General features: G+C 41.1%; 1 protein-coding gene across 4 annotated transcripts in view; it reads right to left on the bottom strand.

Annotated features, from left to right (window-relative positions):
• VEPH1 (ventricular zone expressed PH domain containing 1) overlaps positions 1-25,419 on the bottom strand; it is a 277,465-nt gene that overhangs the window by 124,973 nt on the left and 127,073 nt on the right. For all 4 annotated transcript variants that reach the window (XM_027542753.1, XM_027542745.1, XM_027542737.1 and 1 more), the window contains one exon: positions 3,741-3,961. In XM_027542753.1, the coding sequence (XP_027398554.1) occupies positions 3,741-3,961 (221 nt within the window). The remainder of the gene's footprint in view (positions 1-3,740; positions 3,962-25,419) is intronic.

Raw genomic sequence — 25,419 nt, 5'->3', positions numbered from 1 at the left:
GAATACATGTCTGAGCTTTTACATCTGATGCACACGCCAGTCACCATTGGAAGAAACGAGCAGGCTAGCTGTGCAGAGAATATAAAGTGGCTCCCCCAAACCCCAGCTGTAGAAGCTCTAAACTGAATTCTGAAACCACACCATGAAAATTAGCTAGCAGTGACTCTGCTTGCACACAGACGACAAATCATCCCTTCACGATGCTGGCTTTGGGTTTCTTGGATGTTGCCATGTGTAGGCTGTTGCTAGGTGTAAATGCTGTTTTTAAAGTGGAATATGTAGATAGCAGTGGTTTTCAATTGGGGGACATTTCTGTCTCTAAGGGGACGTTTAGCAATGTCTGGAGACATTCTTAGTACAGCTGAGGGGGAGCGTTGCCCCTAGCGCTTGGTGCATACAGGCCGGGGAAATGGTAAGTATTTCTAGAGTGCACGGGATAGCTCCACAACCAAGACTTAACCAAACGTCAACAACACCAAAATTAGAAATCCTGGCATTGTAGGAATCTGTACTAGATGTTGAACCAGGGAACAATAGATTTTAATATGCTAAATCAAAAGTATGGTGTTGAGAGAAAAGGGCACTTGCTACCTGTCTTCCTTGAATGAACAGCTATTGTTGAGATGACCATCTTGGCCAGAAAACATTCTCTGTGTGGAATGAGCCAAGAGGTGCTTTATATGGGCTCCCCTCCTGCTCCATCTTTTCTTGGTTATCCGCATGCTCTTCCATGTGCTTGTGGTCACTCGAGCTAGACACCTCTGGATTTTCATTCACTCTTCTCCCCTTCTCCTCAGCCCACCTCTCACCAGTAACTGATTCTTTCTAATTCCAAGCTGTCTCACCACGGAGGGAGCCGACTGCTAAGGCTCCAACAATAGCATCCTGGTCACCGTCTCTCTTGCCAGCTAAACCCATTCAGGGCTCCACCACGTCAGCCACTTCCTCACCCATCTAGTCCTTTAGTGAAGAAATATCGAATGCCCACTATCTGCTAATTACTGTGTTAGAAGCAGTGTTCATTCTCTGGGTAAAAATCTTTCCAAGTCACCAGGTTGCTTACAGAACAAACTCCTTGCTTCTCTGTGAATGTGCCTCTGACATAACTTTTCAGTTTACTCTCCTGCGCTCCACTGATGTATTCACTCCAGTCACATTGAACCAATTGCTTTTCCTCAGTCTGGGTCACACATTCTTAAGCTCTTTTATCTTTGCACGTGAGGAGTGTCCTTTGTATTTGGAGTGCCCTTTAAACCCTTATTTGGGAACTTTCATTCATCCTGTGCAACATGATCTGGTACCTACGCAGATGCCTAGCTCATGGAAGCCACTCAACAAATATGGAATGAATTTAAATTTCATCTTCTTTGTGAAACATTCTTCATTTCCCTGGCTGTATGTCTCTCTTGAGCCACAGCCTGCTATACCCACTTCCACTAACGCCTCACATGCACGGACTGTGAACCCTTTGAGGAATGGTGTTTCATGTCTATGTCTTGTTCTGTATCTCTTGGGACCTTCAGGCTCTGTGCCATGCTAGACATAAAGTGGATCCTTGTGACTAAATCTTCGCTATTTTGTGAGGTTGGCTTCTGTGTTTCTGGAATGCTATTTCAGACTGAAAATGATATGCATCATTTGTTAACCCCCCAACTCACAAAATCTGATGCTAGTCTTAAATGTGTTCTGCCCCTTCTGAAATTTTAGTCCATCTTTTATCATTTAGTTACTGTGTAACTTTGGGAAGAGATTTAACCAGTCTCTGAGCCTTTGTTTCTTCCTCTATAAAATAGGAATAATGATAATTGCCCTTCTCAACTTGTAGAGTGATCATGAGGATCAAATGAGGTGATGAATTCGAAAGTATCTTGTAACTTCTATGGTCATAAAACTTTCCAAGTGTCTCTCTATTCAAAATGTGACAAATACAATAAAACACCTCCCTCAATCTTGTATGGTCTAGACTTCTTGAAAGGACCAGATTTATCATATCCACTCTCTCCCTCCAACCCCAGGCATCCTATTTTATGCCCATCCATACCACTGGCAGATCACTCACTACAATCATCAGTAATTTTTAAATTGCCAATACCTGTGGACATTTATCTATTCTTCCTTCATTTGACCTGACTCCAGTCTGCCTCTGCCTGAGATGTTCTCTGCACTGGGGCCAGAGTAAGCCTCCTGAAACATGGATTCTGATCATATCCTAATACATAAAAATCCTACCATGGCTCCTCACAGCCTCCAGGATAAAATTTAAACTCCTTAAGAAGGTCTTGATGAAAGTGAAAGTGGAGAGTGAAAAAGTTGGCTCAAAGCTCAACATTCAGAAAACAAAGATCATGGCATCCGGTTCCATCACTTCATGGGAAATAGATGGGGAAACAGTGGAAACAGTGTCAGACTTTATTTTTTGGGCTCCAAAATCACTGCAGATGGTGAGTGCAGCCATGAAATTAAAAGACGCTTACTCCTTGGAAGGAAAGTTATGACCAACCTAGATAGCCTATTGAAAAGCAGAGACATTCCTTTGCCAACAAAGGTCCGTCTAGTCAAGGCTATGGTTTTTCCAGTGGTCATGTATGGATGTGAGAGTTGGCTTGTGAAGAAAGCTGAGCACCGAAGAATTGATGCTTTTGAACTGTGGTGTTGGAGAAGACTCTTGAGAGTCCCCTGGACTGCAAGGAGATCCCACCAGTCCATTCTGAAGGAGATCAGCCCTGGGATTTCTTTGGAAGGAATGATGCTAAAGCTGAAACTCCAGTACTTTGGCCGCCTCATGCGAAGAGTTGACTCATTGGAAAAGACTCTGATGCTGGGAGGGACTGGGGGCAAGAGGAGAAGGGGACGACAGAGGATGAGATGGCTGGATGGCATCACTGACTCGATGGACGTGAGTCTGAGTGACCTCCGGGAGTTGGTGATGGACAGGGAGGCCTGGCGTGCTGCGATTCATGGGGTCGCAAAGAGTCAGACACGACTGAGCGACTGAACTGAACTGAACTGAAGAAGGTCTGTCATATCCTGCACCATCTGGTCCTTGCCTATTATTTCATCAGTATTACCTAATATTGATGCTACCCAGACAGAATGACTTCTGTTTCCAGAAAGTGCTGTGCTCTTCCACATACTGCCCCAAAGCCAGCCTGGTATAATCTGGTAATCTTACAAGACTTGATTCCAAATGTCACCTCTTCTGGGAAGCATTTCCTGATTTCAGCTTCCCATTCCTCTCCATTCCATGCAGAAGTAGGTACCCCAATCTGTGTTCCCCAAACTCCCTGATACAATCATAATTGGCATAATCTTCCCACTATTCTATAATTATCCACTTATTTTTTACCTACTCTCTGGACAATGAGCTCTTTGCATAAAGGAATATGTTTTATCTCTCTATATGTCTAGCCGTTGGCAGGATTCCTGGTATAGAGTAAGTAATAATTTAAATGTTTGTTGAATAAATAAACAAATTCTATAAACATTATTATTTGTACTACATTCTTATTTCTTTACTGTATTTTCTGCACTTAAAAAATTGTTTTGGTTACATTCTGGTTTTTACAGATTTAGAAAAATTCTGGCAAATGTCATAATTTATTCAGAAGTTACTCTATGTTGAGATAGTGAGTTTGGCTTTCTTTGGAAACTTTGATGCCTACAAAAGAAAGCATAGCCTTCGGTGCTCTGCCTTCATGGGTTTGCAGCAGATCCTGAGGTCCCGAGAAATTCCTGCTCACCTGTCATTTCTGGCCTTGGTGGTTTCCAGTTGTCGGGTAAGGAGCTTGGAAATGGCAGTGAAGCTGTTGCTCATGCGGAAGATGTCTCTGCTCTGTGGGCCCAGGATGGAGGAGAAGGTGTCCGTGATGCTCTTGATCTCCAGCAGGAGAATATGATGAAACGAGTGCTCCATGCTGGCCAGCTGACTCACCAGGAATGGCAGGCAGCTCCTGGCTCTCTCCTGCAAGAACAATGGAGAACGCATACAATTGCTGGTAGGGATGAAAATGGGTGCGGCCACTAAGGAAAACAATATGGCTGTTCCTCCAAAAACAGAACTACCCTATGATCCATTAATCCCATTTCTGGGAATCTATTCAAAGGAAACAAAATCATTATCTCAAAGAGATACCTGCACAGCCATGTTTGCAGAAGCATCACTTGCAACAGCCAAGACATAGAAGCAACCTAAGTGTCCACTGACAGATTAATGGGTAAAGACAATATGGCACACATGCATGGAATGAAAAGGTATTCAGCCACAAAAAAGAAGGAAATCCCACCATCTGTGACAACATAGATAAGTCTGGAGGGCATTATGCCAAGTGAAACAAGTCAGAGGAAACACAATTACTTACTGATATCTCTTTTTTTTTTTTTAATTTTATTTTATTTTTAAAACTTTACATAATTGTATTAGTTTTGCCAAATATCAAAATGAATCCACCACAGGTATACATGTGTTCCCCATCCTGAACCCTCCTCCCTTCTCCCTCCCCATACCATCCCTCTGGGTCGTCCCAGTGCACCAGCCCCAAGCATCCAGTATCGTGCATCGAACCTGGACTGGCAACTCGTTTCTTACATGATATTTTACATGTTTCAATGCCATTCTCCCAAATCTTCCCACCCTCTCCCTCTCCCACAGAGTCCATAAGACTGTTCTATACATCAGTGTCTCTTTTGCTGTCTCATACACTGGGTTATTGTTACCATCTTTCTAAATTCCATATATATGCATTAGTATACTGTATTGGTGTTTTTCCTTCTGGCTTACTTAACTCTGTATAATAGGCTCCAGTTTCATCCACCTCATTAGAACTGACTCAAATGTATTATTTTTAATGGCTGAGTAATACTCCATTGTGTATATGTACCACAGCTTTCTTATCCATTCATCTGCCGATGGACATCTAGGCTGCTTCCATGTCCTGGCTATTATAAACAGTGCTGCGATGAACATTGGGGTACACATATCTCTGTCAATTCTGGTTTCCTCAGTGTGTATGCCCAGCAGTGGGATTGCTGGATCATAAGGCAGTTCTATTTCCAGTTTTTTAAGGAATCTCCACACTGTTCTCCATAGTGGCTGTACCAGTTTGCATTCCCACCAACAGTGTAAGAGGGTTCCCTTTTCTCCACACCCTCTCCAGCATTTATTATTTGTAGACTTTTGGATCGCAGCCATTCTGACTGGCATGAAATGGTACCTCATAGTGGTTTTGATTTGCATTTCTCTGATAATGAGTGATGTTGAGCATCTTTTCATGTGTTTGTTAGCCATCTGTATGTCTTCTTTGGAGAAATGTCTATTTAGTTCTTTGGCCCATTTTTTGATTAGGTCATTTATTTTTCTGGTATCTCTTATATATAGAATCTTAAAAAAAAAAGTCAAACTCATAGAAACAGAGACCAGAAAAGTGGTTGCCAATGGCTAGATGGTGGGGGAAATAAGTAAAAGTTAGTAAGGGGTACAAACTTTCAGTTATAAGATGAATAGGGGTTTGAGAGGCTAATGTATAACATGGTGACCACAGTTGCTAACATGGTATCATGGAACTGAAATTTGCTAAAATATATGGGATAATGGATGGGTTAGTTAAATTGATGAGAGGAATCCTTTGATATACATATATGTATATCAAATCATCATGGTGTACACCTTAAATATCTTATAACTTTACTTGTTAATCATACCTTAATAAAGCTGGCAGGGGGTAGGAGGGAGTGGAGAATAATGAAGAACTAAGGCCTGTATTTCAAAAGAAAGTCAGAGTCCCATGACCTGCAGATGACAGCTCTATGGGGAGTATACTTACAGAGCTAGCTGAAGCTAACAATGTTTCATTCATGATGCCTCTGAATTGGCTTCTTTGAGGTTTTAGTTTCTTTCCTGACTGCCAGGACAATTTTTTAAAATTTTCCTGTTACTCCCTTCTTAAGAATATGTAGTTTCATGAGCCTATCTTGCCATGTCCAAAGCTCTCAACCACCGCTAATGATCTGACCTCACACATCCACCCTTCCGGACTATAGTTCTTCCTGGGGGCCAAGGTTCCATGCCAGTGACTCACTAACTCCACACGGACACGGAAGGCCTGATCAGTGGCACCCTCCAGCCATCCACCTGTCGGATGATGGCAGGCACCATACTACCTCTTCTCCACAGGGTATCTTCACTCATCTATTCACTTTAAGCATCTGGCAGCATGTTACAGATTTATGTGCCTGGTTGAACGAGTAGATTCTATTAGTTAGCTTTAATCAAGTTAACTCTCACAATTGACTTAAATAGATTCCTTCAAAGAAACTGATGATGAAAGACAATATGAATAACTTAGGTATGAATGAATAAGAAAATGGCTTAGCTGACAGGTCTCCTATACCTAGAAAAACTCATCAGGCATATTATGGGCTGACAAGTTTTAATCCAACATGACTGGAAGAGAGCCATAAAAATTCAAAATTATCTAGAAGGTTATTTGAAATGTAGATTTGTGGCTAACATAAATAATGATATACCATTAATAATTTAAAATATGCTTATTTAATCTTTAACTGCTCTTTTAAAATATTTTTTACTTTTTAAAAAATTAATTTATTTTTTAATTAAAGGATAATTGCTTTATAGAATTTTGCTGTTTTCTGTCAAACAGCAACATGAATCAGCCATAGGTATACATATGTCCCCTCCCCCTTGAACCTCCCTCCCATCTCTCTCCCCATCCCATCTCTTATGTATTTAAAAATTTTTATAATGGTAGTATAATAGAATATATGTATAATTATAAACAAATATATGTCAGAGATTGATGCTCAAAATCCTTTTAAGTGATAGGTGTACAGGTCTAAATTAACTCTTCCAGCTAGGAATTTCCCTGTTTCCTTTGTTACAGCATTTTGAGCCTTCATTTCTTTCAAGATGTAACTCCTGTCTCCTTCAGGAAGCCATCCCTAGTGACCTCTTCTGTGTGAATTTTCGTTGTATTACAAATTCTTTTTTAAAAATCTTGATGGGCTTCCCTGATAGCTCAGTTGGTAAAGAATCCGCCTGCAATGCGGGAGACCTGGGTTCAATCCCTGGGTTGGGGAGACCCCCTGGAGAAGGGAAAGGCTACCCACTTCAGTATTCTGGCCTAGAGAATGCCATGGGCTGTATAGTACATGAGGTCGCAAAGAGTTGGACATGACTGAGCGACTTTCACTTTCACTTTAATACTTGGTTTCATTTGATATTTTTGTTTACTCATGACTTTTTTTCCATCACCAGATCAGTACTGCAAGTCTATAATATGCCTGTGCTAGACTTGAGTCTGTCCAAGCCTTGTGCTCTGTTAACAGGCACAGATTTAATTCTTACCATTACCCTAGGACATGACCGAAGCGACTTTGCATGCATGCATGCATTGGAGAAGGAAATGGCAGCCCACACCAGTGTTCTCGTCTGGAGAATCCCAGGGACAGGGGAGCCTGGTGGGCTGCCGTCTATGGGGTCACACAGAGTCAGACATGACTGAAGTGACTTAGCAGCAGCAGCAGCAGCAGCTTTACCCTAGGTCACGCGAGTGGTAAAGAACTCGCCTGCCAATGCACAAGATCTAAGAGATGCAGGTTCAATTCCTGGGTCAGGAAGATTGCCTGGAGGAAGGCATGGCAACAACCCACTCCAGTATTCTTGCCTGGAGAATTCCATGGACAGAGGAGCCTAGCCGGCTACAGTCCCTGTGGTCGCAAAGAGCTGGACATGACTGAAGCAACTGAGCATGCATGCAGACACTAGGTGGCAAAGGTGAATGAGAAGCAGTCTCTGCCTTTAAGGAGACCCGCAATCCCCCCTTCCATGTATAATTTCCTAATGTTTAAATGTACCACTCAAGTCTCCTAAAGGTGCTACTTCTCATACATCAATCAACCTGGCACAGAACTGAGCCTGTAGCATCTATACTCTGTGTATGTCTCAATTCACTGATTTAAGTAAACCTTGTATTCCAAGACATGTATGTGTGTGTGTGTTAGTCACTCAGTCGTGTTTGACTCTTTGCGACCCCATGGACTGTAGCCAACCAGGCTCCTCTGTCCGTGGAATTCTCCAGTCAAGAATACTGGAGTGGATAGACATTCCCTTCTCCAGGGGATCTTCCTGATCCAGGGATTGAACCCGGGTCTCCTGCATTGCAGGCAGATTCTTTACTGTCTGGGCCACCAGGGAAGCTCTAAATGCCAAGATATGACTTTACAAATAAAGTATGTATTTGCAAAGGCATTCTGTGCTTTACAAGAAATACTTAGTACAGAACAGATTTCAGTAGTGAATATCCCTAATTTTTAGTACTTAACTTGGTTTTCAAAGATTCCATGTATAATTGCATTGGAACACATCTCTTGGGGTAGAGGTACTTGCCAATCAACTCCTTAATAACTATTTGTTAAGAACCTCTGTTAGTCAATCAGTCATGTCTGACTCTGTAACCCCACAGACTGTGGCTCACCAGGCTGCTCTGTCTATGGATTTCACAGGCAAGAATACTGGAGTGGGTTGCCATTCCCTTCTCCAGGGGATCTTCCCAACCCAGAGACTGAACCCAGTTCTCCTGCACTGAAGGCAGAATTTTTTTTTTTTTTAATATTTATTTATTTTGCTGCTCTGGGTCTTAGTTGCGGCATGTGTGATCTAGTTCCCTGACCAGGGATCAAACCCTGCATTGGGAGTGCACAGCCTTATTCACTGGACCACCAGGAAGTCCTGCAGGCAGATTCTTTAGTGTTTGAGCCACCAGGGAGCCCTAGGGCACAGTGCTCTGTGGGACTGAGACACACTTCTGTGAGCTGGATAGCTAACTGAAGAGAAATTTATTCACTGAAGGATAACAATATTAGATGAATGAAAAATAAATACCACTGGGACAAGTTCCTGATAGCCTATTTTATACATTGGCTCATGAAATTGCTAGGTAACAGAAGGGAAACTTAAGTACTCTTTTTGAGTCTAATATTTTTTTCAATGAAAGCATGAGATATTTTTTCAATATAGATAGATGCTTTCATTCATGCAAGGGTTCTGTATGTGAATTCATGGTGTGTGATTCATCACAGGGATGTTTTCCCTTCCTCATTTAAAGGCAAAAGCTGGATGTCAGGGTCCATACCATGTACCAGACACTGTTTTAGAAACTAGGAATACAGCACTGAAGAAAAAACAGTAAAAACTTTGCCACAGTAATGAGGCAGATAATAAACAAAATACATGTGTAAAATACAGTGTGTGTTGGATGCAGAAATGTGCCTCAAAGGAAAAAAGAACAGAACGGGGAGACCTAGGGAGGGGAGTTAATGTCTAACAGTAGAGTCAGGTCAGATCTCACAGAGAATATGACGTGTGAATTCAACAGGTTTTAGGATCTAAATGCAACATTCTCAATAGCCACAGAAAACAATTACAGTAAAACATATCTTGATTGACCCAGGGAGGTCAGGAGAGATAAGAACTGGGACATAGGAGATGTGATGCTTTACAACAGAGAGTGCAATTTCAAATTTCAGGTAACGTCCTCTGCTTCAGCTTCAGATTCTTCTTCAGCAACTTTTTAAAAGTCAGTCTACAAACATTTCGCTTTTGAAAGCACATGTCTTCCTCAAGGTGAGGATGGCTGGAATCAACACAATTCTGGATGACTTTCTGGCAGCCAAACTGAGCTGAAGGGAAAATTAATCACAGCGCGGGAACAAGAAAAGCTATAACTGCTCTGGAACTCACACATGAATCCAAGCCAACCTCACGTCGTTTGTTCTGAAACCTTGGAGCATGTCCACGTACCTCACAGGGGTAACAGATGTGACTTTGGATTAGAAAGTGTGAGGTTAGGGTAAGAAGCGGGTTTAGGGGATTCTGATTTCTTTCTTGGCACCACGATATTTCGTCTCTGGGGGCCAGTGACTGCATTTTTTCTGCTTTCAGTCATCCTGCCATAGGGACAGGGTCAACAGCACCTGTGTGCTTTAATGGCAGGCCTGACCTCATCCCTTCTGACATAAACTGATCATTTAATATTAAAACAATAATAGCTGACCCACAGAGAGCACTTAATTTAAGCACCAAACCTATTCTATATGCTTTTTAGGTATTTATTCATGTAATCCTCCCAACAACACTGTGAGGTAAGTACTGCCATCGCTTCCATTTTATAAGAGGGAAACTGAGGCACAGATGGAGGACTAATCAGTCCAGGTCATGCTGCTGCCCGGGTCTCTACGTCCGTGTCTTCACTGGCTATGCCTCCACCCCTCCCATCCCAAACCCCAGACTCCCTGCTTCTTTTTCCTATATTTTATACATGTGATCCTTTTCACTGTATATTGATTTAGCAGTATAAATATCATAAATACCTTATAAATACAGAATGGAAGAGCAAGTCTTAAACTTTTTGGTCTTGGGAACTTTTTACTGTTTTAAAAATTATAGAAGATACCAAAGATTTTTTGTTTATCTGAGCTGTATCTATTGACATTTACCATCATTTAGTTAAATAAAAGAAATTTCAAAAAATGTCTGGAGAGGTTTTTGACTGTTACAATGGGGGATGGGAGGGGATGAGTTGGTAGAGTCTACTGGGCAAAGGCTGGAGATGCTGCTAAACAACCCACAGCCCCCTCGAAACCAACAGTTACCTGGCTCAAAATACCAACAGTGCCAACCTGAGCTAAGTGAAACTGGCTTTTTGTTTGTTTGGTTTCTTCCCTACAACATGTAGTGGTAAAGAAAACAATGAAGAGTACACTTGGTCCCACTGTCTTGATTTGTGCTAAGGCACTGGCAGCTTTACCCAACGTTGCTTCTGTCCTTTCAGTACAAATGTCAACCCTGTGAAAAGGTCAATGATGTGTATTAGTGTGAAAATAGCTTTGACCTCTAAGATCCCCTGAAGGGGTTTCAGAGGTCCATGGACTGGACTGAGAATTGATGAACTAGAATCAAGGGTCAGCAAACTTTCTGTAAAGAACCAGACAGCAAATATTTTTGGCTTTATGGGCCATGTGGTATCCGTTATGGGAAAACAGCTACAGACAATAAGTAAATGAATAGGTGTGGCTGGATCTGGCTCACAGGCAGTGATTTGCTGACCCCTGAACTAGGTTATATGCTTGCAAAATTGCCTTGGCCATACCATTCATTTTTTGTATTATTCATTTTGTTTGTAAAATACTGTTACTGCTATCTCATAAAAACTCTTCTGTTACTCTTTGTTAGGCTGCATGCATATGTGCTCAGTCACTCAGTCATGTCTGACTCTTAACAACCCTATGGACTGTAGCCTGTCAGGCTCCTCTGTCCATGAGATTCTCAAGGCAAGAATACTGGAGTGGGTTGCCATTTCCTCCTCCAGGGGATCTTCTGGACCCAGGGTTCGAACTTGCATCTCCTGCATCTCCTGGATTGGCAGGCAGATTCTTTACACTGAGCCACCTGGGAAGCCCTTTTGTTAGGATAATAGAATGTAAATCAGAATGTGGCCAAAAATGAAAACATGGGAGCCTGGTTATGTTGATAACAGCTCCCCTCTATTAAGCATTCACTATGTACCAGGTACTTGGTATCTGCTTCCTCACCTAATCCTCATGACAACATTGCAAAAATGGTAACAGGATGAAGATACTGGTAAGAGTGCTAATCATTTGATCAAGATTACACAAGATCTGCCTGACTTCAGAGCTTGAATATTGCCGCTTTGGCTAGGCTGAAAAAGATGGCTTAGTGCAGCCTTGTGAGCTACCACCTTTCTCCCTCTCCCACCCACAGCAGGCATCACCAGCTGATTATAGCATTCTCTGCCGAAACTTTCCAAGACCCTTTCTCAGCATCACCCTCCCTGTGAGAGGGTCTCAACCCTGGCTGTATGTTATTAGAATCACCTGGGAAGCTGTTAGAACAATTTAAGTGCCCAATAATTCCTCTCCCCCACTCCATTTCTATTTAATTTCATTGTAATGGGTGGCGTCCAGGCATAGGAATTTTTAAAACCTCCCAGATAATTCTAATATGATACCAGGGTTGAGAATCACTAGTCAACATAGTTCCAAATCTGTGAAAATTTGAGAATTTGCTGATATAGGAAATATGGATTTGGTCCTGAAATCTACATTTTTCTCTCTATCCTTTATCAATTTGCAAGCGGATTAAAGAAAATAATATATTTTGCAGCCTGAATGAAAATATTTTAATTCCTGGGCATCTGTTATCGCTTTTTTTTAATTGTGCCATATATTGTATTTCTTCATAATTCATCTCTTAGACGTTTCCACACACCAAAGAGACACTTGCAAGGTGCATTAGGAATGTAAATCAAATGAGCTTACTGTTAAGGCTTTCTCAGTGAAGCTTTCCTAGGGAAAATCCAGCTTTTGCTGAGGAACCCTCAGAAGCCTGAGTGGGGACAGCAGTGTTTAACTGCTTGCATTTACATTCATTTCATGAGTCTCCTTCCTAAAGATGGTGCAGATACTAGCTTCAGAGCAAGAGTTGAAGGGTTAGGATGGACACTCCCCCTTCACCTCAATTCCCTGGCTTCAAGAAACTCTGGAGCAGGGGAGTCAACTCTTTCTGATTGGTCCTGGGATTTTCCTTGTTTCAACGCTGAAGGTCCCTCATCCTGGGAAACCTTCAATCAAGGGCAAATTGGGACATTTGGGCACCCCACTCTGGAGTGAGAAGGTGTGAAATTATTTCAGTTTGGAGAACTCTGCTAGACAGCCTAATGCTGCTGGTGAATGTGATGCTATATCTGTCTGGGTGTGTGTATATATGTGTGTGTGTGTGTATTGTGTGAATGTGTGTGTTTGTGCACACAGAGTCAACTATTACTATTCATAGTAGCTGTGTCCTACAAAGTCACGTCAGACACTGGATTAGCAAACATGGAAGCACTGTTTCTAAAGGAAATATAGGAGTAGGTTCCCAAAAGCCTACACCCACATATTTTCATCAACTGATCAAAACATAACCTTGTTTTATGTGTGTTTCTATTTAAAGATGTCTTAAGTGATACAGATCATTAATTCATTAAAATTGAGCCCAGCCAAGAGTGCTGTAATTCATGGACAAATGCAACCTACGTAATTTTATCCATGAGGTGCCTCACAGCCATCTCATACTTGGGAAAACCAGAGAGCACTTCAGCACCAAACTTGGGACATTTTAGACATGAAATCATCAACAAAGAGAACAAAGATGAGAAAAACGTGGCACTAAATACATCATCCTTTTTTGTAACTAGGGGGCGGGTATATGACTTTATCCTGGGCATTTGGACTTGAGGTGAAATTTTCTGGGATGGGAGATTGACGGAAAAGGTTTTCTTCCCAAATAAGAATAGACACATGGAGGGACACACGCCTTTTCTTTAATCAGATGTTGCTGAGTCTACAACATATGCTGCCCAGATCTGTGGCAGCCATTTGGCAAGCAAAAGGGGACATGATTACAGGACCATGTTAATATCCCAAGGAGGTGGAGAGAAAGAGCCTTATCATCAAGGGTTCCTGATGACCTTGGAACTTTTGAAGGGATCCTGGACCATCAAGTCTTGCAGACTTCTTAAATGAGATAATAAATATTCTTATTATTGAAACTGGCTTTAGTTTGATATGCTATTACCAAACTCATCTTAGCTGACACAAACTCTTCAAGACTTTGGTAGGAGGAATAATGAAATAATACCTAAGAAGGACCTGGCATAGGGCAAATGATTTTTTTTAATGGCAGCAATCAATCACTATTATAAGTAGTATTTTTAATGTGTGTAAGTAAAATTTTTAGTAAGTAAATGTAAGTAAAAGTTTTAAGTAAACTTTTTAATTTTAATGTGATAACACTGGAAATATCAATGAATTTAAAAATAAGCCATTCAGTAGAGGCCTAGTGTTTTATTATAAATATTATTGTTGTCAATGCTAGGCATACTTCTAGCACACAGTAAATGTTTAATATTAATAGCTTTTTGACATTATGGGATACATGCTGTATATGAAAGAACAGATATAAACATATTTAAGTAATGAAACAGAACATTGGCAATACCATTGAAGGCACCAATGTGCCCCTCCCTTGTGCTTCCTTCTTCCTCTCTCTGAATACTCCTTTGCAGAGAAACCAATATCAGGTTTTAAAAGTCATTTTTAATCAGTGGGAATCCACCTTGGAACATAAAAATTTTACTTACTGGTGGTGCATGAATCCTGGTCCTATTTTACTGGAAGGCTTTTAGGCTCTCCTATTCTGTGGTCTGTTCAAAGTTTGGGATACTAACCTTTAAAATAAAATTTTAAAGATCCTATTGACAGATGAGTTTATAGTCCCTCTTTTTAGAAATTCCAGATGACTGAGTCCAGGTCATTACAGACCTGTTTCTGCTGGAGTCAGCTGGTCTATCTGTGTGATGTGCGAAGCTTCTCCACGCCAGCCCCTGCTCAGGGCCTCCCTGAATCACACCCACCTGAAGATTTATAGCTCTTTCTGAGACACTTTCTAGCAGCAGCCCAAACTGTTCCACTGCCTCAAAATTTCCCCTTGAAACAAGGAGCAGTTAAGTGTTTGGCTTTCTAGAAGCTTCCTTTACTGCATGGAAAGTAGAACTGGTTAGACACTAGTCGGACAAACAAAGAGCCCAGGCTGTTCTAACTGTCGATACACACGAGAGATTTCTTGGGATACGTATTTCCAGAGGAAGTCCCACCCTGGGAGAACAGGAAAGGTGGCAGTCCATGGAAAGCCCTCCCGACAGAGCAGGCACAGGAGTGGTGTGGTGGTCACAGAGGGGATCAGAAGCTCTTTCCTGTGTTGGAATCCTGGCACTACCACCAGCCAGTCATGACTTGAGCAAGTCACTTAACTCTGCATGGCTCAGTTTATGAAACAGATTAATGTACCCACCTCATAGAGAGGTTGTGAGGATTCAGTGAGTTAAAAACAAAGCATTCACAACAATGCTTGGCACAGAAAAGTGCTAAATAAATGTTAGCGATTATTGTTTCAGTGTTGAAAATCTTAAATGTAAATGCAGATGTATCTAAATTATCACCAAAACTAAAACAAGCTGTCTCAAAAGCCATATATCCCCTTAATTTTTCCAGATAACTTATTTTGTGATTTAATAAAGGTTTGGAAGTTCTAAAAATGTCCAAAACCTCAATACCAGCTCAGTAAGCAAATATAGGCCACTGTTTTGGTAACCTGTGAAAAATTTACCTAGAGGTGAAATTTGTTCAACATTTTACCAAGATAGCCTATTTCTCTTTTTTAAAATGTTACATGAGGGCTTTCCTGGTGGCTCAATGGTAAAGAATCCACCTGGCAATTCAGGAGACATGGATTCCATCCCAGATCTAGGAAGATCCCACATACTCAGGGCCACTGAGCCCCTGTACCACAACTACTGAGCCTACGCTCTAGAGCTCCGGGAGGCACAGCCTATTAAGCTCAGGCACCCTAGAGCCCGTGCTCTGCAACAAGAGAAGCTACCGCAACGAGAAGCCCAAGCACCCCAACTATATAGGAGCCCCAACTCGTAGCAACTGGAGGAAAGCCTGTACAGCTATGAAGACCCAGCACAGTCAATAAATAAATAAATAAGATTATTTTTTAAAATGGTGCCCAGACAAGGATACACTCTTCTAGCCTGAAAATACTAACACAAAAATAAATGTAAAATGCTTGCAAAGTAAGTAGGCATCAAGTGCTGTCAGTTTATCATATTCAAAAGCTAAGATTCAACAATTTTAAACATCGAACATTAAGAGAGCAAGCTGCTTGAAATCCTTTTTTGTGGAACAAAGTAGAGAATAAATAAAAACATTGTTGATGTCTCTCTTAGGCAGATAATCCTCCAATTTTGAGCTGATTTTTAAAATAGCATTCCGAAACGTCACATTCCTCAATTCTTTCTTTTATCCTCTGGTCATGCCTCAAGTTTCTGTATATAAACTTGGAGTTAATTGAACATATTTTTCTTCCCATTGATAAACACAGCTCTATTATAATTTAAACAGATTTATATATTCTAAATAATCATTTAATCCAATGTAAAGGGAATGAGTTCCTATCCTTTCCTTATTATTTTTGATTCAGTTTCTGTGATTTTAGGAACACAGTTTCCATGGGCACACGTAGAGTAATAAATCATGCCTAGTAAAACAATACTGTCTAGGCAAAACAATTTAAAAAAATAAGTCCCAGTAATAAATTTCAAGAAACAGCTGATGAAAACAGATGTATCCTTTGTTTTGAATGAACCTCTAATTTTCTAACATGGCAAAAATTAGAGATCAGCTGGACTCAGTTCAATTCCATGCACTTGGCACAGAATGCTAAAGTAAACCATGCCCTTGTTAAAAGAAAAATACAAACAAAAAACACACAGTATAATTTTTGCACTTATAAAGCAATTATGGCTTTTATTTAATATTTAAATGTGGAACTTACTATGTCTTCCTCAAAGAGGTGTTTTAATGAAGTTGACTTAGGATTTAAAGTAGAAATCATAGAATTTAAATGTAGCTTATTTTTATGCCTTGCTATTTGAGACAATAATGTAACCAAATAAATTCTGTCTTTAATATGATTGCTTTTTTAAAAGGGTAGAAAACTGAACATGGTCTCCTGTCAGTAAGTGTTTCTAATTTAAGAGTATTTTCCCCTAAATAGCATTTGGTGTGGCCATATTTATGTCTGAAAACACAAATCTCTCTTCATTTGTACTGAGAGTTAATCTTTCAGCATCTTTTCTTTGCATTGACTCCCAAATACTTATAGATTTTAAAGCTTGTAGAAATCTATCTAATTTGAGCTTCAAGCATAATGTTGTTTTGTGGGTTGATAAAGGATTTAGAGGTCGGATTTACTCGTTAAAAACTGGGGGCTTGGGAACTTAGCCTTTTAAAGGTAAATCTTTTGTGTGGGCTCAAGCGACTCAGAATGAATTATACAGAGCCAGAATTTCTTCTCCCACCACACCATGGTCCCCTCATGTAAATTACCTCTCATTGATTATCCCCAACAATGGTTCCACTATTTCTTTTGCTTCAATTAAGCAAACTTTTTGAAAGAGCATTGAGGATTTTAGCATTGAAACATTTTTCCAAAACTCAAAGCAGCAGCCCATCTTTAACTACACAATATCTATTTAGCAAATGTGGCGTAATCACAGAATGATAGAAAAAGTAACCACAGATCTTCTGGCCTAATCATGGAAACCATTTTGAAGAAAGTTGCTTATTATGGGCCCAAAAAGAAAGGAAAGAAATAGGGAGAAAGAAAAAGAAATTGTGTTTGAACTTTTTGCCAGGAAAAAAAGAAAAAGTGCTTTGTGGTCATTAGAAAAGGAACACAATATGGTATGATTTAACTCAATCGAACTATACATCAGCTACAATTGAACTTTCCATACTTTACATTACATAATTTACTCATTATACAATTAAAAACAAGATGCCTATCTTTCTTTGCACCTACTTATTAAAAAAAAAAAAAAGCCAGGATGTTTTATTCATGGTAGCTGACATATAACTCCCAAAATACAAGTTAGACAGAAGTACTTGGATAAATATTACCTCATTATGTACAGAGGAGAATGAAGTGGAAAAATGCAGTTTGCAAATGTGACCTTGCCTAAGATTGGCAATTTCCTTAGCTAGGATAGATTAAGTTTTTCTGCTACATGTGTGCCCCCTATCCCGCCAATGCTCCCCTTTTCTGTTGCTGCATTTTGCCTTGGGTTAATTATTTCTGGTCTCATAGCAATGTTTTCTCATAGCAATGTTTTCTCATAACAATGTTTTCATTGTGAACCTCTTGAACTGCTTGCTGGAGGTAAGCAGGGCATAAATAAATAAGTAAATCAAAATATGCAAACAAATTGCAGCTAATAGGATGGGGTTTGAAGGTAAGGCTGGCCAGGGTGTGCTTGAAAGCGAAGGTCTGAAATGTACTAGCTTGGAGGAAAAAATTACTTCCAAAGTGATTTCTACTCACTTGTGAGCTCACCTTTATGTAAACAGTGGAAATAAAGCAGAACAGCCTGTTTAGGATTTTTAGATAAGGCTGTGTTGAGATCTTGAACGGACTCATAGTCCATTTTTATCTTAGTCTATTTGGGCTTCTCACAGTTTTGAAGACTACTAAGTCCAAGATCATAGTGTTGGTAGATTTGGTTTTTGGTTCCATAGAGGAAGGGGACAACAGAGCTCCCTGAAAACTCTTTAATAAGGGCACTAATCCCATACATGAGGGCTCCACCCTCAAGACCTAATCACCTCCCCAAAACTCCACCTTTTAATACCATCACTTTAGGATTAGTCTTCAACACAGGAATTGTGGAGATGGCTGTGCACATTTAGACTAGAGCATGATGTAATTTTGCCATTTCTCAGCAGAATAATAGAAGCGTCACCTCATTGTATTCATTGTTTTCATTTTATCTACTTTGTGGGATACTAAAACCCATGCATTTAGCCTTCAAAGTAATTCTCACTTTCTAAAGTGGAAGATGGTAGAATGTTTCCTTCAGGAAATCTCTTTAACTTCCCATTTCTTCCCATTGTCCACCTTCTCTGCCAATTTAATCTGTACCTACCAGTCTTGAAGAGAAAGAGTTGATCACTAAATCATGTTTTGGGAATGCAGAGCTATCACAGAGAAGGTGGGCTCTGGGAAGTGTTTCGAAGGAGGAAGAAATATTTGACTGAGGCAGGGGCCATTGTCACAGCTGAAGAAAGATTGTCTCCTAAGAAGAACATAGTAGAAGGAAGAGCCAGAGAAAACATAGACAGCAATAGGAGTTTAGTATAATCCAGGGATCTCTACAATCAACCAAGAAAATAAAGACTTCAGTAACAGGAGATAGGAAAGTGTTTGTTTTCCGCTTTTCTGGGTGAATTGCCAGATATTTGAAACTCTATGGAACTGACACAGCACTGAAGTTGGGAAATCTACAGTTCTGAAAACATTCACTTTCCAGGCATCTCAAATTTATTAATCGTAAATAGCAACTATTTATTTACCTACTCTAGATTTATTTATTACTTAACAAGGAATAAACTGATGCCAAGATACCCTTCTCAATGTAATTTCTTTTCTGTTATCTACATGTAAATAACAAGACTCATTCTGGTTAATGCTAAGAACTCTAGCATGAACATTTCAGTGTGACAGTCCATTGCTGATCTGCTGACTGTCAGATACATCTTTTAGAGGCTGTGAACTAGCACTAAGCTCCCCACTCCTATTCACTACTAAATAAAACCAGGCTTACTGTTTTTGATAAATAAGAAAGAGAGCTGAAATGTAAATATCAGCTCAAATAGTACAGTTATGGGTATGCAATAAAACTCATCTACTTTCAAGTGTTCTTCTCATAATTTTTGAGAGTAAAATTATTTTTAAAAAACCACAAAAACCCTTAACATCATGATGACACTATCTCTGTGTCAAATCGTGCTGGGAGTTTTGGGGATGCTTCCAGATCCTGGTTAAAATATGATGAGTCAAGTAAAAAGAAAAAACAAGAAAAAAAATTGGAAATTTAAGCAAAGGAAAATCTTGTATATACACTCCCTAAGTTATTATGTATAAAAGTGCTAATTAGGAACACTCTCCTCATCCTTCCCCCATCACCACCCCCTTTTCCACAGGAGTGGGGATGGGGTGAGGAATTCTAGGAATGTTACATAGGAAGTATCAAAGCCCAGTGCAGGATCCTTTCTAAGAGAAGAAAAACCAGAGCCCCTTCCAACAACAGAAGGGTTGATTTTTATTAAATATTTAACTCTGCTCTCTCTCCAGTGCCTTGCCCTCATCAGACGTGTGACAAATGCTCAGAAACTGTATAACAAATACTGCTTGATGTTCCCTGGGTTTCTGTTTACTCTAACATTGCCAAAGATGGTCATTTTTAAAGGTTATTGACTTATTACTTTGTAACAAAATGAGTCTTACAAAGAAACTCTGGGGGTATGGCTGTGTGTGTTTATAAACCATACATGAATCATGCATGCAAGTACACATGTGGGTATGTCCAGACCTCGGGGGAATCCTTGAGTAGATAAACCCTGTGGGAGCTGGATCCTTGAGATCAGTGCATCTTACACTTTTATGTGCACACAGATCACCTGGGGATCTTGTTACCTTGTAGGTTCTGAATGTAGTTCCCAGTGATGCCCAGTGCCAGAGACTACACTTTGGCCACCACACAGAAAGAAGACCAATAGAACCTGAAAACCAAGAGCTACAACCCATGACTGGAACCCTATGTCTGTAGTGTTCCTGGTCTTCCTTATGACCTGCCATGTCATCAGCAGCTGTCTACTAGCATAAGACCTACACTAGTGTCAAGTTCCAACCTCAATCTAACAGCTGGTCAGCAAATATTTGTGGTTCATATGCTAGGAACCCATTGCAGGGGTGGGCAGTGCAGGGGGACAGAGAAGTATAAGGTACAGCGCCCTCTTTTGCAGTGCTTAAAGCAGGTTAGGATTGGTGCGTGGATTCATATACCAAGTGAACGGAAGGCAAATGCAACCAGAAGTCAGGTGCAGACTCGACGTTGCAGATGTGCACTCTCCCATGCTTAGAGAAGGGGAGATGATGATGGCCGGGGAAGGTATGGAAATGAACTTTTCTGGGATCGGGCTCCCCAGAAACAGACCCTGGGATGATTTATGTGCAAAGCATCTATTTGGAAGTTCAGGAGATGAGGATGGGAGTTGAAGAATGAGACAGAGAAGGGAAATAGCTGGGAAAGGGTGCCTGGGAATTCTGGGAAAGGGTTATCTCATTAGAGGGTTGACAGAGTTGAGGTGTAAATACCCCCATCGTTGGTTGAAGGCTGCTGAGGAGGCTGGGGGGATATTCCTCATATATCTATCCTGCCATGCATGTTAGCAGGGTGGCTTTGTGAAGCTGAGGAAACCCACAGGCTCAGAAATGCAGGTGCTGGCAGTTAAAGGGGCTGGCTTATGCTGAAGAGATTTGTCTGAGGGCTATGGGCAGAGCCAGGTCTGTGCTATAGCCTTTGAAGAGCAGCAGGATTTGAGCTGGAATTAGCAACTACTTTATCCTCTCAACTCACCTGCTGTCAATGCCCAGCTGTTGTTTGATGAATCCAATATTCATTTACATCTTAAGTTCAAGCCTAGAAGGGTAAATCACTAAGTAGAAACTTTCTGCTTTTGCTGCAGCAACCACAGGCCTACTTCCTCACAGATATTGGCATAAGAAAGTCAGAAGTCCCCTCTGAAAAGAGGAGATGAGATCTGTGGGGATCAGGCTGACAGTCCTTGGGGCTCAATCCTGAGGAGAGACTGGTCAGGCAGAGGCCCCTTCAAGGACTTGCCAAGCTCTCCCCTCAAAGAGGCACTAAGAGCTCTCAGTGGTTTGGTCAGTTGGCCTAAATTACAGTTGATAATTACAAGACATTGTTGAAAATTGCTGCAACATGTAACTTTTGTAACCATTATTTACTATCCTACATTTGTAACTATTTGTGGGGACTGTTTGTCCTTTTACCAGGCTCTTTAGTTTCTTGGAGATGCTGAGGTACACAGTATTCATTTGCTTGTCCACACAATAAAGGGAAACAAAACACTGGTGACCTGGACACCAGTGATAAATAAGTGTAGAGAGAGAGGGTAGAAAACAGGACCTGTCTGCGGATCGATGAGGAATGTCGTCATCTGGAACGAGTCTGCACCAGCTTCAGCCCTCTTCCCTCTTCCACTATCCATTCCACGCCCCAGGCACAGTTTCCAGAAGGCTGAGGGCCTTCCCCCCGCTACAGCAGGCCATTGTAGCTGCTGTGTTCTCCATGGATACTCTCCTCCTCCTCCCCTGACATCATGCTATCATCCAACAGGCCTCACTTAGAACATGCTTCCAAACTCCGCCACCCAGGGTGACTTGTTTCCTTCTTGATACAGATCAGAAACCAGTAGTAACGGGCACAAAAATAAACTTTAATAATCTATTTGTATATCTCTGTCCCCCACCAGCCCGTATTCACTGTGAGCCTCCCTAGGGCAGAGATCATGTCTTTCTCCTCTCTGTGTCTTCATCACTACCAGTACTCAGGCTTGCATCTAGAAAGAATCATCGACTCATCCTTGCATCACAGAGACAGGTTAAGGAAAATCAGTTCTATTATGTGAAAGAATATTCTGTACATACTTGAAGTTTTTTTTTCTTTACACTTTGTAAGAGATTATTAATATAATTTACAATTAGCATGTAACCTTTTTACAATATAAAAAACAATAAAGCTATTTGCATTTTGGAAAAAAAAAAGAAACTTCCCCAATCAATGACAATTCTGTAGTAGTAAATAGCTACCAACTGGCGCTGACCAAGGCTTCCCAAAGACTCTGAGCAGACCAAGTTTAATCTAGATTCCCCACCCTAGGGGAAACTGGGGTGTTTAAGTCACAGGTCCTTCCTTTTGTGGAATGGTGCCCAGAGTCTTTAGTCTTGACCTGCAAGCTAAAGGTGCACAGCATCCATCCAGGTCCTGTATCGCAGGATGTTTTTCCACAGCCAGGATGAGGATAGTAATGTGGTTCTTGTTGCCTTTGTCATTCTTTTCCTTTTCCTCCTGAAAGTGTTTTTGTGGAAGGCCTGCCGGATGTCACAGAAACCCGACCTGGGCAAGATGTGTCACTTCTCTACTTGAAAAGTGTCCATGACTCTGAGCCCAGAGAGGATGTAATAAACACGCTCTGGTGCTTGGCCAGCATATTCCAGCCAGTTAGGAAAACAAGGCAGAGGGCACAGGATTTCACGCCCACCCTGGCAGAGGCCAGGCTGGGAGGGCAAGCCATCTGATTCTTCACAGGTGCAGACTGCTGGTTTCCAGCTAAGGAAAACAACTGGCTGTAGCATCCTTCCACGTGCTATGAGATCATGTGTAAAAAGCAGCTTAGGGCATCTCTGTTTCCGCCATATGGGTTGGTTGCCTTGTGGGTCTGGCATGGGATGGGCAAAACACAGCTATGGAGGGTACCAGTGTGTGCCTTCTAATGAGATGAAGTCCTGGTGAGGATGGGGCTATTAAACTAAAATTGCTTCAGTTCATTTATCTGAGACTTAAGTAGATGGACAGAACACATGAATTCAATTTGTCCTCTCAAGAAATGAAAGCCATTCCTAAAGGGCTCTCTTTTTCACGTGGACCCACATTAGAAGAGAGGGTTGTAATAACTGCAATATCTAACCAAGGGGGCTGGGACCACTTGTATGGCTCAGAGAGTCTAATGGGTAAAGAAAACAATGAAAAAGAATAAAGCCTCTGGAACTGAAGCATTCTACTTCAGTTCTTCCTGGGCAAGAAAAGTCAACCTAGTCTGGATTTAATTTAGACCACTTCAGATTTAATAAATGACAGGTTTTTTTTAAAAAATTGATGCAAACTTATTTGAGTTGTTTTTATAGGTGAGGAGCTGGGGACCACCTGCCCTTTATGGAAAGCAATGCACTTCCAGTGCCCCCAAGAAAACAAGGCCTATTTTAAATTATAAAAATTTTTATAAAATGTGGCTTTATTATTGTTTTTGTTATTTTTATTCCCCTCAGGAATGGTGGTCTGTAATATAAATTTAAAGCAGATATATGTTCCACACTGAGAAAAAAAACTATATATACTAGTTACTTGTTAACAAAGAAAGAAGATACAGCCAGTCCTACTTTATATCTTTAATGGAACATATAGTACCCATTCCTTTTATTTCTGTCCTTATTTTGACCCCATATACCCATCCATTCAGCCTCTTTCCCTGAGGAGCAGGGAAGAGGCACATCATTTACTTGTTGCTGTCTTCCCTGATTTCGGTCTGTTGGACTTAAGTTCCAGTCTGTATCCAAATAAATGCAATGAGAAAGCCCTGGGCACCACTCAGGAGGTAATACATTGCTGATATGTATTGAATGTTTAGCAATTGCCGGACACTGTTCTCCATGCTTCAGCTGATTAATTCTCACAACAAAATTAGGAGGTAAATAATATTGCTATTCCTATTTAACAGATGAGAAAAATGAATCAAGAGAGGTGATGTAACTTGCTAAAGGCCACACAGCTGAGTCAGGATTCAAACAAAGGCAGTCTGACTCTTGAGACACCCTCTTAGCCACCATATTACAGTGTATGGATGTCCCCACATTCGGGCAATGGATTCTTACATAGACAGATCCCAGGTGGTGAACACTGCTTAGTCTACAGTGGTGAATGTTCCTCCTGGGTACTACACTTCAACCAGCTTGCTGCCTATGAAGTCCTCGCATATGAAAACCTCTTTTCATGATCCATTCAACATCATTTTTCTCTGATGTCACCTACCAAGGAGCCAGGATATTTTGGAATCATAGACAGACATGCCTCATCATATGCTTTCTAGTTAATAACACCAGGTCCCCTGTCAAACTCATTTTCATCTTTCACCTACTAGATAAATTGTACCGGCTCTGAAGTATCAACATTTTCCATCTTAATATTTTCCTCTCCTTCCTCTTAAGTTATAGTTATGTCACCTAGAAGAACTAGATGCTTGATGGAATGAAAGTGGCTAGTGAGAATTCAACCTTCAAATTCTTAATGATTAATAAGAGTGCTCCCAAATACTCACGAATTCTTTTGGCCACAAGTGAATTCAGATGGATAAGGTAAGATTCCTTCCTATGAGAGCTCAGAGGCTCATGGAGAATAAACAGACATGGACAGGCAAATTATGACGTGACACAGTCAGTATGACCTCTGCTGCTGCTGCTAAGTCACTTCAGTCGTGTCCAACTCTGTGCGACCCCATAGATGGCAGCCCACTAGGCTCCTCTGTCCCTGGGATTCTCCAGGCAAGAATACTGGAGTGGGTTGCCATTTCCTTCTCCAATGCATGAAAGTGAAAAGTGAAAGTGAAGTCGCTCAGTCATGCCTGACTCTTAGCGACCCCATGGACTGCAGTCTACCAGGCTCCTCTGTCCATGGGATTTTCCAGGCAAAAGTACTGGAGTGGGTTGCCATTGCCTTCTCTGTATGACCTTTGAGATACAGCCAAAGTGCCATGGGAATGTAGAAGGGGTAACTGCCTAAGAGAACCGAGAAGAGCTTACACAGGGGGAGGTGACATTTGATGTGGGTCAGGAAAGATAAGCAAGAGCAGGGGATGTAAACTATCCAGCCAGAAGAATAGGCTGTGAAGATGATGACATATGTCAGTGCAAGGTATGCTCAGGGAAGGATGTAAAATGGTAATAGAACACAGAGGGCATGGAATAGCCTGGACAGGTAAGAGCTAAAACTAGAAGGAGGGTAGGGCCAAGCCAAGATGACGGCATCCGATAGGCAGTGAAGGAGCCAACGGAAGACTTTGTGGAAGGGAGAAAGACCACACTTGCAC

Source organism: Bos indicus x Bos taurus, chromosome 1 (genome assembly GCF_003369695.1).
Source record: "Bos indicus x Bos taurus breed Angus x Brahman F1 hybrid chromosome 1, Bos_hybrid_MaternalHap_v2.0, whole genome shotgun sequence".
NCBI lineage: Eukaryota > Metazoa > Chordata > Mammalia > Artiodactyla > Bovidae > Bos > Bos indicus x Bos taurus.
Note: the sequence above shows the minus strand (reverse complement) of the source record. Positions and strands in the feature narration are given on the sequence as shown.